Source organism: Charadrius vociferus, unplaced genomic scaffold (genome assembly GCF_000708025.1).
Source record: "Charadrius vociferus isolate BGI_N301 unplaced genomic scaffold, ASM70802v2 scaffold2201, whole genome shotgun sequence".
In the NCBI taxonomy this organism is placed as follows: Eukaryota; Metazoa; Chordata; class Aves; order Charadriiformes; family Charadriidae; genus Charadrius; species Charadrius vociferus.
Window position 1 is genome coordinate 93,171 of NW_009646841.1, and position 13,242 is coordinate 106,412.

Consider the following 13,242-nt stretch of genomic DNA (forward strand, 5'->3'; position numbering starts at 1 on the left):
CATGGCCTGGAGACCTCTCCTACCACAGCAAAAGGGAAAACGCCTCTCACACCCCAGGGCCCAGGGCCCTCTGGCACCTCCACCCTTATGTCCCTGTCCCCACTGAGCACAGCCAGGGTGGAGAAGAGCTCCAGTCCCACCATGATGGAGGAGATGAAGGTGTAGGAACTACAGAGTTCAAAGGGATGGGACATGCAGAGTGGGGCAGTGGAAAGGGGACTTTCATTTGCTTTAAAAACAGTCCACATACAGTGTCCACAGCATGGCTGTGCTGACCAGTAGGAGTGATATCAGTCCATCAGCTCCCTCCATGGGGACAACTGGTCCATGCTGGTGGGGTGGAAGATGCCCGGTCACTCACTTTGGCTGAGGCGTCTCTTTGGATAGTGCTTGCTGAGGCGCACACGTGCATTGGCAGATGATTGAAATAAAATATGTGGGCATGAAACCATGCATAGAAACATACCCACCAGCAGTCATATACTCCCCATGCACACGGAAGGCACTTGCTGGGTGTAAGGACACACGGGGACACAGGCAAATATACACACACAGTCTCAGGGCCACACTCTACTGCTACACACCAGCACCCACCCCCAGCCCAGGCTGGGCTTTATTTCTTGCCATGTGCTTGCAGAGCAGCCTCAAACCAACACCGGGGCTCCTGGCATCTTGCGCCATTGCTGAGACCCCTTTGTCCTCATCACTGGGTCCTACAAAGTCCCTGTCCAGCAGGAACATGTCCCCTCCTCCAGAGTTGCCTGCAGGATGCGTCTCTGGCCCTTTAGCTATGCTGATGCCATTAGCTGACCCTTAATTTTGTGCACATGCACGCTGGCATTCGCCATCTGCAGGAGAGAGCCATTAGCTTCCTCCCCACACTCACATCAGGAAAAACGGCCCTAACGGGCTCCACCGGCCGCCTGGCCCGTGCACTTTGCAGGTTACTGCCCTGGGCAGCCTAGAGCGGCTCGTGAACAGAGCCTGGACACCGGCGTTGTACCTGCGAGCAGGGGGACATGGCTCCAGCATCAGGCGGTCACAGCTCCAGCATCACCAGGGCCTCCCATGGGACAGGGGACGGGAGACCCCAGCCCTCTCCAGCGATGAAAAGGGTAGAGGGGGAATGGGGTTGGGCCAGGTCGGTGGTGTGCAGGGGATGCTGACGTGAGCCATGGGGCGGCCAGCAAGCAGGTGGGGTGTCAGGGAGGGAATTCGGGATGTAATGTCAGTGACGTACAGGCGCAATGGAGTCAGGGCATCACTAGCAACTGCCAGCAGCTCCCAGCTCAAATCACAAGCGCTAGCCATGTGCCAGGAGCCTACAGCTAAGGGTAAGTGGGCAAGTGAACATGGGGCTGTTCACCAGCAAACCTGACTGTGAGTGAGCGACCAGCCGCCCACAGCCCCGTTCTGACATCTCTGCTGGCAGATGTGGCAGTGTCAAAGCAGGAACTGCGGGGACGTTTGCAGGGAACACAACCATCCAATACATATCCTGGAGCTGCAGCCATGCGTTATACTTGGGACATTAGGTCACTATGATAAACCAAAGCTCGGAGTTACTCAAGACTGAGGTGGCTCTGGTGAGGACGTGGGGATGGTGGGCATTCAGCCAGACCTGAGCAGCAGCTGGTGCAACTGCTCCCTGGCTTGTGCCCGCAGGCACAGGAGTGTGCCACTGGGGGATGCTCAGCACAGGATTTCCCAGATAATCTCCAACCTCTTGCTGCTTGACCCTCACCCACCAAAGGCAGGGGCTGGGGGCCCAGCGTGTCATTCCACAAGGCTTGTCCTGCCACTCTGCCAGACCCAACAGCCATCCCTGGCCAAGCAGTGCCACCCTGTGGCAAACGTCCTCCTTGCCTCCAAAGGGGGTGATGCCCACAGGTCCACAGCACTGGCTGATCCTGCCGATAACACCCCCAGCCTTGGCCCCCTCTTCCGTGGTCCTGCTGGTGCCCGTGACCCCCACACAGCACAAGACATCCCATCTCATCTCAGTGCTGCCACGGGAGCTCTTTCTCGTCCCCATTGCTGCATCAGAAGTGTGGCCAGCAGGTCAAGGGAAGGCATTCTGCCCCTCTACTCTACTCTCATGAGACCCCACCTGGAGTACTATGTCCAGCTCTGGAGCCCCCCAGCATAGGAAAGACATGGACCTGCTGGAGCAGGGCCAGAGGAGGACCTCAAAGATGCTCAGAGGGCTGGAGCACCTCTCCTATGAGGAGAGGCTGAGAGAGTTGGGGGTGTTCAGCCTGGAGAAGAGAAGACTAGGGGGAGACCTTAGAGCTCCTTCCAGTACCTGAAGGGGCTACAGGAGAGCTGGGGAGGGACTTTTTACAAGGGCATGGAGTGATAGGATGAGGGGGAATGGCTTCAAGCTGGAAGAAGGTAGATTTAGAGTAAATATTAGGAAGAAAATTTTCACTGTGAGGGTGGTGAGCCCCTGGCGCAGGTTTCCCAGAGAAGCTCTGGCTGCCCCATCCCTGGAGGTGTTCAAGGCCAGGTTGGACGGGGCTTGGAGCAACCAGGGCTGGTGGGAGGTGTCCCTGCCCAGGGCAGGGGGTTGGAACTTGATGATCTTCAAGGTCCCTTCCAATCTAAACCATTTTATGATTCTATGATTCTATTGCCTTGCCCAAAGATTTCCAGGGCTCCAGCAACAGCAGCTGAAAATGTGTTCCTCCAGCTCTACCCGCAAGGAGACCCCTGGGGTGCAGACAGGGACAGGACGAGAAGCGATGGGACAGAGGGACCCAATTCCACCTCCCAGCAGCCCTCTGCCAAGGGACTGGTTCCATGGCACCCTGCATTAATTTCCCAGACACCTAGACTAATAATAAGGTTTATTATTAAATAATGAGGCATGGACGCGTCATTATCAGGTAATCATCTCTTATGAAATAGGATTTCCATTCCAGTGAGGTGTCTCAAGCACTTTTCCCCAGGCGATCTCCCAGTGCTTCGTGCAGGGGTCAGTGTCATTGCACCCTGGGTGCAGGTGGGGAAACTGAGGCATGGGGTGGGGGAATGCAGTAACAGCATCACAGGGAGAAGCCAGCCCCAGACTGCTCACCAGTCCCAAGTGGTTCTTATTTGCTCCCCTGAAATGTTCTGGCTGATCCCAAAGCTGCCTCTGTGGAACTGCTGGCTGTCTTTGTCCTACCTGATGCAGCAGGGACCTCACTTCAGGGGCATGGGAACAGTGCACTAGCCTGCAACCCTGCCATCACCTCCCGCGGGCGCTGGTGAGGGATGTCCCGCTCCTGCTCCCAGACATGTTGGGGTTCCCGTGAAAGCGCCACGGCCCTCAGGGCACATTCCTGAATGACTGGGCCAAGAGCAGCAGCCACGGGACCAGGGACTGGGTCAGGAGGACAAAGGTGGCAGCGATGATGCAGATGCTGCGTTGGGGTGCACAGCTGGGGAAAATCACAATAAGAGTCCCCAGCACCAGTGGGCAGCTCTGGCATGGGGGTGACCAGTAGCCCCCAGTCCTGCTCTCCCCTGAGAGCAGGCATGGGAGGTTCCAAATCTCAGCTGTGCCTCTCAGATGTCCCAAACCAGGGCCCCTGGGATGAGGGGCTGAGAGTCCCCTGGGTGGGACCGTTCCCAAAGAGGGCAAAGCCAGGAGGCATGCGGGGCTGAGCGGTGCCTAACCTATTTGGCACAGGTGAGAATGAGCTGCTGGGTGTTAACCCTCAGGAGCTGGATATAGGGACAAGGAAAGATCACTAAGGCACAGGGCTCTAACAAGGAAAGCAGGGTAGGAACCCAAATCCGTCCCCTTATACAGTGGAGACCTTTGATTTAGCCCTCTGCCCACAGCCAACTGCCTGTCCCTGGGTCCCCAGAGCAGGAGAGATGCCCATGACAATGGGAGGATGGCCATGACCCTGGAGAGCTCAGAGAGAGAGGTGAGGGGTTAGGTGTGTGGGACTGTCTGGAGGATGAACTGGTGTCCCTTCCCACCCCATTGCTCCGTAGGGAGGGTAGCACTGGCTGAAGGAGGGGAACGTGAGCTTGTGGAGGCCAGGATTGCTCTCTCCATCCTCTGGTTTTGCTGCCCTTGTTGCCTGGTAGCTAAAGGCTCACACCTTTGGGATGGAAAGTTCTCAGTTTCTGCTCCAGAGTGGCTGCAACACGTACCCTGATGATCTTGTCAGCCAACCAGGAGACTGGGGTCCTCCAAAAGCCCCACAACCTGGCAGCAGGACCTCCTGATGCATGGAACCCTTGGCTGTCCTCAGGCTCTGGGTTCCTGGATGCCACAGTCCCCCAGGAGCTGGGATGGAGGGAAGGGACCAGCACGGCCCCCTCACCCCCTGCACATGCTGTCACAGGGTGCAGGAGGAGAATCCACGCTCTCTGCTAAGACACTAGAGGAACCCACTAGCAGGGTTTGACCAGCCACATTTTAACCAAAAGAGGCAGACAATTCCAGAAATTATGCTGTGAGTGTCTGGAGATCTGCAGAAAGGTCTGGAAGTCCGCTCAGTCCCTGGTCAGATGAGAGAGCTTCACCTGGAGCTGCTTCTGGACTTTCTTATAGTATCTTTTGAGAGAGGTCCCAGGCCTAGCTCTGTCCCAGCATCAGTGAGCCCTCCAGCATCTGAGCTGATCCCATGCCTGCTATGAGTCCCTCTTCACTAGCAGCAGCCAAGGGAGCACAGCCGCCAGCATGGCAACAGTCAAGATGAGGAGGACAGCGAGGGCGATGGGTGACTGGCAGCATTTCACCCCCAGGGCCGGGCCGGATGAAACCGAGCTCCGTGTTTCTGCTCTGCTTCTCCTCCCCAGGGAGCTGCAGTCCATGTCCACCAGTGGCATCCCATGGTTGCTGATGACAAAGATGTGGGCTTCCCGCGCCAGCTCTCCTGGGACCCCCTGCGAGTCCATGGGGCTGTTTCCTGTGTTGCAGAACCGGTCGAAGCTCTGCACAGGCATCACAAAATGGCTGGGCACCACCAAGGTGTTGCTGGCCTCCAATTTGGTCAGATGGGACAAGGAAGAAGGTGACAGAGGCATTTCCAGTGTCCGGGGGTTGGTGCCTGCCTTGGGCGGCCATAGAGCCTTTTTCTTGCTGAGGAAAGTCACATAGCGGCAGATGGGGCAGATGATGCTGTTCTGGACCTGGCCATCAAGCTTGGCGGAGAGCAAGCACTTTACCAGGCAGTCGTGGCAGAAGATGTGCCCACAGCTGAGCTTGCGGTGCATGGCCTCCAGTGGGTGAAACTTCTCGTAGCACACAGGGCACTCGGCCGGGGGACCCTCCTTGCTGGATGAGGTCTCAGACATCACTGCTCTGTCGGCCACAGGCGCTCCCCAGCTGCGAGGAAGAGGCAGGATGGGTTAATAAGGGTCTCATTGCAATTATTAGCATGATCCTTCTTTTCATCTCTCATCCTCCTCCCTGCTCTCTTGCCTTTGCCCTTTTGCCCCTAACAGATGCAGTTGACAGCTTCTAGGCATGGTCTCAATAAGGCAGGGCATTTTCAGGAGCATTAAGCCTCTCAGTGTGGCCCTTGGGGCAAGAGAGAGACGACGGGAGGACCTCAGCTCCAGAGCCACCGGAGGCAACAATCCCTGGCTGCAAAATCACACAGAAAAAGGCATGAGCCTCTGGATAGAGCTGCGCCTACCTGCTCAGTGCCTGATACAGACAAAGCAGGTTCAGCTTGTGTCATGAGCGCCTCCGTGCTCTGCTGCCAGCTCCAGGTGCCTGGGAGGTGGGAACTCCCATCCCACAAAGAAACTTGCCAAGGAGAGGGAGATGCTCCCGTCCCAGGGGACACAGAGGGGCCAGGAGGAGTGGGGGGATGCCAGATCAGTGGGGCACGTGGGAGTACACAACCCCACAGGGATAGAGAGGGAGCGTGCTGTACCCGGGGCAGACAGCGAGCACACATGTCAGGCTCCTTCCAGGCTGCTGGAGGATGTCCCAGGCTGGTGGCCAGGCCACATCCATCTCCAGGCTGTGCTCCTCACTCACACCGGAGCATGGTGCGGGCAGCAAGCCCCAGAGACTGGCGTCTCCTCTTAGTCAGAGCAGGCACGGCAGAGCCCAGCCAGCTCGCCTGACCCCCGCCTTGGCCCGGGGCGCGAGGGGGAGCGTGGGGCCGCTGTGATCCCCAGACCTGCGTCTGGGCTGGGTCTGAAGCTGTCCCGTGTGTCGCCCAGTGCAGGGAGCATTCACGTGGCGGCATCAGGGAAGGGAGAGGGGAGAGGGAAGAAAGAGGAGAGGAGAGGAGAGGAGAGGAGAGGAGAGGAGAGGAGAGGAGAGGAGAGAGGATGCTCAGGTCAGCTCCTTTCTCTTACAACTGAAGTTTCACAAAACCTACAGGTTTTTCCAGACCTTGTAGCATTTTCAGACCCGACGCAACCTGCATTCCTTTTCTCATGCATGACTGCATGGGCATCCTCACAGCTGCTTCTGGAGGTTTTGTCGTCCCCTCCTTGGCTGCCCTTCTCTTGCACAGGAGCCATCCGTGCACCAGGGTGGTAACAAGAACGCACCAAACCATCCCCTCCCCTTGCAAGAGAAGGCTCCTGCTCTGGTTTAGGAGGGCTCAGGGACTTGGTCCCCCAAACCACTGCAGAAGGAGACCCTATGCCCATGCACCTGCTCCTCCATGCCCCAAAGCCCCCTTACCTGCTGCAGGGCACCAGGGCAGGAGCCCTTCCATGCACTCCACCGCTGTCCCCAGAAGCGGGGCTGGCCGTGCCCCAGCCCCAGCACTGAGCACCAGCTGGGGAGAGGACCAGGACACCTGTATAACACGGAGGTGTTGGCTGCGCGTGTCATGCAAGCGCGTTGCGCAGAAGCTGGAGCAGGGACAGGGACAGCTCCCGGGGAGTGAATGCAGAGGAACTCGTTCCAGTTTTAAAGGCCTGATATTTGCCTGGTTGGCCAGGGAGTGGGCGAGGAGCTGGCGTCAGGCGTTGGAGGGCAGGGACAGGAGGCACGGTCGTGCCTGCTTTCCCTCGTGTAATGGGAAGCTGTAGCTGGGCTCATCCCTGGGGTGAAACCCCAATGAAACAGGTGCTAAAGGGGATGCTGGGACATCAAAACCCTCTGTTGCTGCAAAGCAGGGTGAGATGCAGCATCCTACACCGGGGCTAGGCTCTTGCCAAACACTTCTTGCCTCCACCCGCCAGACCCCCCCCATTCCACATCTTCATCCCTGTGCCCTCTCTCCTCCTCATCCCCCAAACACTCCTCACTCCAGCCCTGCACTTCCCATCCCACACCATCAGATGCTCACCCGAGCGCCGGTGTGGCAGTGCACAGCACAACAAACACACTGAGCAGGCTCAAGGGCCACTGCCACCTTGCACCTGCCCTGGGGGTGGGTTCCAGCATCTCTGGGAACTGCGGTCCAGGCAGCGTCAGGAGCCCTGTGGGCTCAGGGCAGGCAGAAGCCCCATGCTTGGCCATCTCGGCAGCTGCAGGTGGCTTGTGAGTCACCATTTGGCCACGTGTGGGCTGGAAACCCACATAGAGAAGGTTCCCTTTGGCCTTACATGTGTCCCAGGGTGTTGCCCATCCCTCACTCGACCCCCAGGCAAGAAGCTGAGAGGCATCTCCCCTGCAAAGCCTTGCAAAAACTGCCGTCAGGGTGGATCACTCCTGCCACAATCTCGACTCTTTCCAGCCACCCCTGCCACACCTCAAACCGGCCAGTGGCCACGGGGCTGCCAGCCCACACTCAGGCTTGTGAGAGCAGCTCCACAGGGATCTGAGTGCCACTCGTTGCATTCAGAGGAGATTCCCAGAGGTTACCCTAAGGCAGCTCTGGCTCTGGCAGTGCAGCCACGGGACCTGGATTTACACCATCAAGGGGCCCAATGCCCTGGAGGGCCTGGAGTCTCCATCATGGAAAGCCTTCAGGAGAAACCTGGACACAGCGGGGAGTCTTGCCTTGGGGCAGATAGATGCTCCACACAAGTATTCCCAGCCCTGTGCTCCTCCAGCCTCAAGCAGATGCCCAGGGCTCTGCACGGTCTATGGGGCTGACAGAACAGTAGATGCACCCCTGGCACCCAAACCCCAGTGAGATGGGCCCTGGAGTTCTTCCGTGGGCAGGAGGGCTGGTTTCACATGGCTGGGTGTCACGGCAGGGTGCAGGGCTGCAGGCGTGGGCAGCAGTATCAGTCGCTTGTGGGCGCAGCAGTTGCAGCGGTTACAACACAGGGCTGGCTTTTGGAAGGAGAAGGGTAGGTGCAGCCCCACGGGGCCATCCCATGCACTGGGGCAGCTGCCAAAATGCATCTGCTCTCTCCAGAGAGCAGCCACGGTGGGAGACGTGTGCCCCCAGGGGGGATCTCTTAAGCTGTGAAGCCCTGTCCCTCACTGGAAGGAGACCCAGAGCATGTCAACACCTTCCACACCCCTGCTTAGGATTGGGGACCAAGCCACTCCACTCATTATCCCAGTTTACTTGGGACGGTCAGAAATTGAGGCTGAAACCTCTCCAGAAAGATTGTGCCAGGGCTGAGGTTGCACAGTCACCCCTGGGGTAGGCACCCTGATCCCCTGGCCCCTCCTCAAAGTTGCTGGAGGTGCCAGGGCTGCTTGCACCCACCGAGATCTCTGTTGCCGAATAAGCCATCTGGGCCAGCGAGAGCAGATTTGGGGCAGCTGAGCATCTCCCCAGCTTCAGTTTGCTCTCTGCTGGCACCAAGGCGGGGTGGAAATTCCTGTTTCCCATACTTTGAATGCTCCCGGCAGTCCGAAACAATGAGCTCACGTCTCTATACATAGGCACTGGAAAGACAGGTCTGTCTCCCTTTGCTGCTTTGACCACGCCAAAATCAAAGGGATTTTGGCATATCACAGCTCTGGCTCTGTGAGCAGTTTCATTCTTTCCTGGGGACGGCTTTTCTCAGTGCCTTTGCCCCACTTTCACATGCGGCAGCATCTTTCCTGAGTGACAGGATTGAGTCTGCCGGTGCTGAAGGACAAGAAACCACATTCAGGGTCAAAGTAAGTCTCTAAACCCTGCCTGTATTTTTCTCTTGGGCTTTAAGAAGTGCGGCTCACGGCCAGTGTTTCAGCTCCCTCGTACCCAATGCAGGGCCAAGGGTTCCAGGATCGTTTTATCCAAGCAAGAAGGTAGCACCAGGCTCAACTCCTCTCCAGGGACCACAGCTGAGACCTTCTCTGCTCTGGGCTTGATGGCTTCCAGTGAACAAGAGACATTTCTGACACAGAAGAGGACACAGCCCTCACTGCAGGGCATGGGTGGCCAGAGTCCCTTCCCTGAAGCTGTGATGGCTTTTGGGCAGAGCTTTGCAGCCTTTTGCAAGGACAAGAGGATCTTGCAGAGACAGCCCTTGTCTTCCGCAGCATCACTCAAATTTTCCACTCTCAGTGGCCAGGTAGGGAGTAGGGAAAATTAAATATATACATAATTATGCAAAAGTGCTTATTTTCAAAGCACATTTAAAGCCAGAATACTGATCTACAAGTGAGCCCAGTGCCAGGCAAATATGCACTATAGGTGTCAATATTTCTGTACCAAATCCATGCTGCACTTCTCTAAATCGTAACAGATGAAACAGGGGCAGTTCCAATGAGCAGAGACGTGTCCTCCATCCCTTCGCTCAGCTGAGGTCAGGTTCCTCGTGAGAAAAATTACGGATTTATTCTTTATGGCAAGATGCATTCAGGGAGAGCTTTGCCATGCAGCCACAACCCACCCACGTGGCCAATGGCTGCTGGAAAGGATGGGCTGGGTGAAGCCTCTGGCTTGGGAAGCCTGTAAACAAGTGATTGCCAAAAGCTGCAGGAGGGATCACTGTGCCCATGTCTGTATTTTCCTCTCTCAGTGCCATGACTGGTCCACAAAACGGTGGCTATGATGGCCAGTGGCCCTGCCCAATGGCCTTGACATGACCCTGGTGAAGCTGCAGGGCAGGTGCAGTTGCAATGCGGTAGGGATGCTGCCCCTCTTGCCTCTCCTCCAGCTCTTTTCCATGCTGGGCTTGTGTTGTGGTTTAGGCCAAATCGGCCACTGGGGACCTGAGGGACCCCAGATGGGACCGACAGATGCTCTCCTCTACCCCTCTTCAAAGAGAGGGGCAGAGGAGGAAAAAGAGACTTACAAGTTTAGAAGGAACTATACTACTTTAATGAAATATTAATAATAAAATAAAAAAGAAAATAATAAAATATATGCAAAACCATATCAAGCTCCCGAGATGACAACCACGACACCGGCTGGCACTGGGGCAGTCCCAGGCTGACTCAGTGACGGACGGGAACTGGATTCAACGATCTGCATTCAGGATCGGGATCACAGGCAGACGAACAGAGTCCTCCTCAGACGTCGGCCATTGAAGGAAGAGCCCCTGACCTCAGGCTGATTCTCAGCCTTTATACTGAGCATGAGGCAGTTGGGATGCAATACCCTCGTTGGTCAGTTTGGGGTCACCTGTCCTGTCCGCTCCTCCCCGCAGGTGGGACCCCACTATGCTTTTCCGCTTCCGACCCTCCAACGAGGCAAATAACAAAGTTGGTGGGCCTTGGGTGTTCTAGCAATAGGTGTAAGCAGGAGCCCCTCTGCATACCATGCCTGGGCATCAGCTATGAACATCGGTCTTATCCCTCAGAGAGTGAACATTGTCTGTGCAATGTGCTGTTAATTTCAGTAGCTCGAGAGGCCTAGCTAAGAAGCGACGTTACTGAACAAAATTGGTTCCGTTTTACCTCAAACCAGGACAGCTTGTTACGCCATTTGCACCTTTGCTCCTTTACCCCGGGGCCAGCGCACCTGCCCCATCCCTCCCAGGGCATGGCCAGTCCTCCCAAACTCCCCCAGGTTTTTCATTAGCAATGCTCAACCTGCAAATCTGAGGCTTTATAAGAAGTTTCTGTTCGGCCCATTCTCCTCCCACCACTTCCCAGCCCCAGCTCAGACATGGTGAATAGTTGGCATTGGTGGGAAGAAGGTGAAGGGTAGGGGGGAAAAAGTAAATCCAAAGGGTGGAGGGTCCAAGGGTCCTGTCCCCTGTCTTAGTTATGCCCATTGCCACACTGTCAAAATAAACTCACATAGATGGAAAAGATGGACAAGTCCGGAGGCACCCAAGTCCCTTAAGGGGCTCGTCCATCTTGCTTTAGAATCATAGAATCATAGAATTGACTAAGTTGGAAGGGACCTTTGAGGTCATCAAATCCAACCACCAACCTAACAATGCCAGAAAACACCGCTAACCCACATCCCTCAGCACCACGTCTGCCCATCTTTTAAATACCTCCAGGGATGGCAACTCCACCGCTTCCCTGGGCAGCCTGTTCCAGTGCTTGACAACTCTTTCAGTGAAGAACTTTTTCCTGATATCCAATCTAAACCTCCCCTGGTGCAACTTGAGGCCATTTCCTCTTGCCCTATCGCTTGTTACAAGCAAGAAAATGTTGACACCCTCCCTTGCTACACCTTCCTTTCAGGGAGCTGTAGAGAGCGAGAAGGTCTCCCCTCAGCCTCCTTTTCTCCAGGGTGAACGACCCCAGTTCCCTCAGCCGCTCCTCAGATTTCTGCTCCAGACCCTCACCAGCTCCGTTGCCCTTCTCTGGACGCGCTCCAGCACCTCAATGTCTGTCTTGTCGTGAGGGGCCCAAAACCGAACACAGCACTCGAGGTGGGGCCTCACCAGGACAGGGGGACAATCACTGTCCCAGTCCTGCTGGCCACCCTATTCCTGGTGCAGGCCAGGATGCCACTGGCCTTCTTGGCCACCTGGGCACACTGCTGGCTCATGTTCAGCCAGCAGTCAACCAGCACCCCCAGGTCCTTCTCTGCCGGGCAGCTTTCCAGCCACCCTTCCACTCATTCTGCTTGAATTCAGAGTGGGAAAATCAGTGTCTTTTCCTTCTGCGCGTCTCCATCCTGCCTGTCAGGCACCTGGCCGGATGGAGACCCACCATCAAGATGCTGATTTAGCCAAGACGGCCCCACACACCTAATAGAAGCTCTTCCTTCAGCTTTCTCCTTAGTGCTTTTTGCCGTGTCCAGGAGGTGGTGCTCTCAGATCTGCTTTGGCCACCCTAAAAAAAAGTCCAGAGTGCACTGAAAAAAAAGCACCCTAAGCCTGTCTCTCCAGGGGTGTCAAGGTCTGGAGCTGGTGGTCCCCACCATCTGGGATGCTCTCTTCCCCACCAGGGTGGACAGGATCTGCTTATCCTCCTGACGATCAGAAATTAAGGCCCAGTCACTGATGTGATGAATGCTTATGACACCCCAAGTAACAACTGGGTACATCCCCAACCCCCTCTCCGATATCTGTTTTCCCACCACATGTTTCACAAAGGGACCTGCACAGTACCTGGACATCACACCTCCAGGAATGACCCCAAGCCTGCTGTGAGCCCTTGGAGCCTTATTGTGATACCAAATACTGGGGATTTGTCCCATTCAGCCCATGCAGAGCTACACCACCCCATGATGCATGGGGTTTTCCCATGCCTGGGAGGGCAACTGCAGTGTCCAGGGGCTCCTTCAACTTATTTTCCCCCTCCACCAAGCAGGGTGGCCCCTCACTGCAGCAGCTGCCTCGAGTGAGTCTGGGGGCAGCCCAAATGCAATCGCCTGAGATGACGAGCAAGAACCAGGGCTGCACTAACCACCCCCCCTGGATGTGGTTGCAAAATCCCAGCCCACGTCCCCCTCCCCTGGCCCAGGGCTGCCTCCCCACATGCCTCCCCGTCTCCCTGAAATGGCGCCAGCTGCAGTGCTGCGGCAGCCAAGCCAGCGCATCCCTTGTTCTACCCCTTGTTCTACCACAACAGGCCCTGTTAAAAAGGTTTGTCTCCACCTTTCTTATCAGCCCTCTTTAGGTACTGGAAGGGGCTCTAGGGTCTTCCCGGAGCCTTCTCTTCTCCAGGCTGAACCCCCCAACTCTCCCAGCCTGTCCTCCCAGCAGAGGGGCTCCAGCCCTCCCAGCATCTCTGGGGCCTCCTCTGGCCCCGCTCCAACAGCTCCATGTCTCTCCTCTGTTGGGGGCTCCAGAGCTGGAGGCAGTACTCCAGGGGGGGGGTCTCCCCAGAGTGCAGCAGAGGGGCAGAATCCTCCCCCTCCCCCTGCTGGCCATGCTGCTGGGGACAACACTGGTGCCAGCAGCTACGAATAGATCAGGATGGAATTAAAAGGACCTACAACTCCCTGACTAAACCTCTCGGTTTCCAGAGGACGAGCTCTGAGGCACTGAGGGGGGGGGGAAGGATGGGCAGAGCCCCCC

At 56.5% G+C, this 13,242-nt stretch overlaps 1 protein-coding gene across 1 annotated transcript; it reads right to left on the reverse strand.

The window, feature by feature from the left end:
- Positions 1–4,635: 4,635 nt before the first annotated feature.
- On the reverse strand, positions 4,636–5,301 carry RNF222 (ring finger protein 222). Its single transcript, XM_009892222.1, has one exon. It carries the CDS (start codon positions 5,299–5,301, stop codon positions 4,636–4,638), a length of 666 nt encoding a protein of 221 aa, XP_009890524.1.
- Between the last annotated feature and the right edge of the window lie 7,941 nt (positions 5,302–13,242).

What these genes read in the sequence shown, in the direction of transcription:
- RNF222 (XM_009892222.1), bottom strand. Translation starts at nt 5,301, where the DNA reads ATGTCTGAGACCTCATCCAGCAAGGAGGGTCCCCCGGCCGAGTGCCCT.